Source organism: Monopterus albus, unplaced genomic scaffold (assembly GCF_001952655.1).
Source record: "Monopterus albus unplaced genomic scaffold, M_albus_1.0 scaffold1478.1, whole genome shotgun sequence".
Lineage (NCBI taxonomy): Eukaryota > Metazoa > Chordata > Actinopteri > Synbranchiformes > Synbranchidae > Monopterus > Monopterus albus.
Window position 1 is genome coordinate 1 of NW_018129354.1, and position 428 is coordinate 428.

Consider the following 428-nt stretch of genomic DNA (forward strand, 5'->3'; position numbering starts at 1 on the left):
AGTGTGGGAAAACACAACTCTGTGCGACTATGCCCAGTGGGTGCAACCCCTCCACATCAGGATCATGTTTCTATTTTTCTGCCCAGCCTCAGAGTGTTCAGACTGTTTCAATCTATATTTTTGAGCTGTCAGGAATTTCACCAGGCTACATCGCTGTCACCTTGTCACCCAATGCCTCACCGGTATGTCAAGTTGCATCACTCACTCACAAATTCAAATACTCACTTCTAACAAATCCTTCGTTTAAAGTCATCTGTGTCAACACTTAAAAAAGTACGACTTCTGGTTTTGCATCACAGGGAAATAACGAGTCCACCTACATCTGTGCAAACAACAAGGGTAAAGTTAAATTCTTCAGCGCTCTCCTCCAGAGTGATGGCACGCTGGTGAAGCAGAATGTGAGTTGTACTTGCCTCAGACTAGTGCTG

At 44.6% G+C, this 428-nt stretch overlaps 1 protein-coding gene across 1 annotated transcript in view; it reads left to right on the plus strand.

Annotated features, from left to right (window-relative positions):
- The first annotated feature begins 6 nt into the window (after positions 1-6).
- LOC109953818 (platelet binding protein GspB-like) overlaps positions 7-428 on the plus strand; it is a 1,919-nt gene continuing 1,497 nt past the window's right edge. The window contains exons 1-2 of the mRNA XM_020589275.1: positions 7-182; positions 300-395. Of these exons, the coding sequence (XP_020444931.1) occupies positions 30-182; positions 300-395 (249 nt within the window). The 5' untranslated portion in view covers positions 7-29. The remainder of the gene's footprint in view (positions 183-299; positions 396-428) is intronic.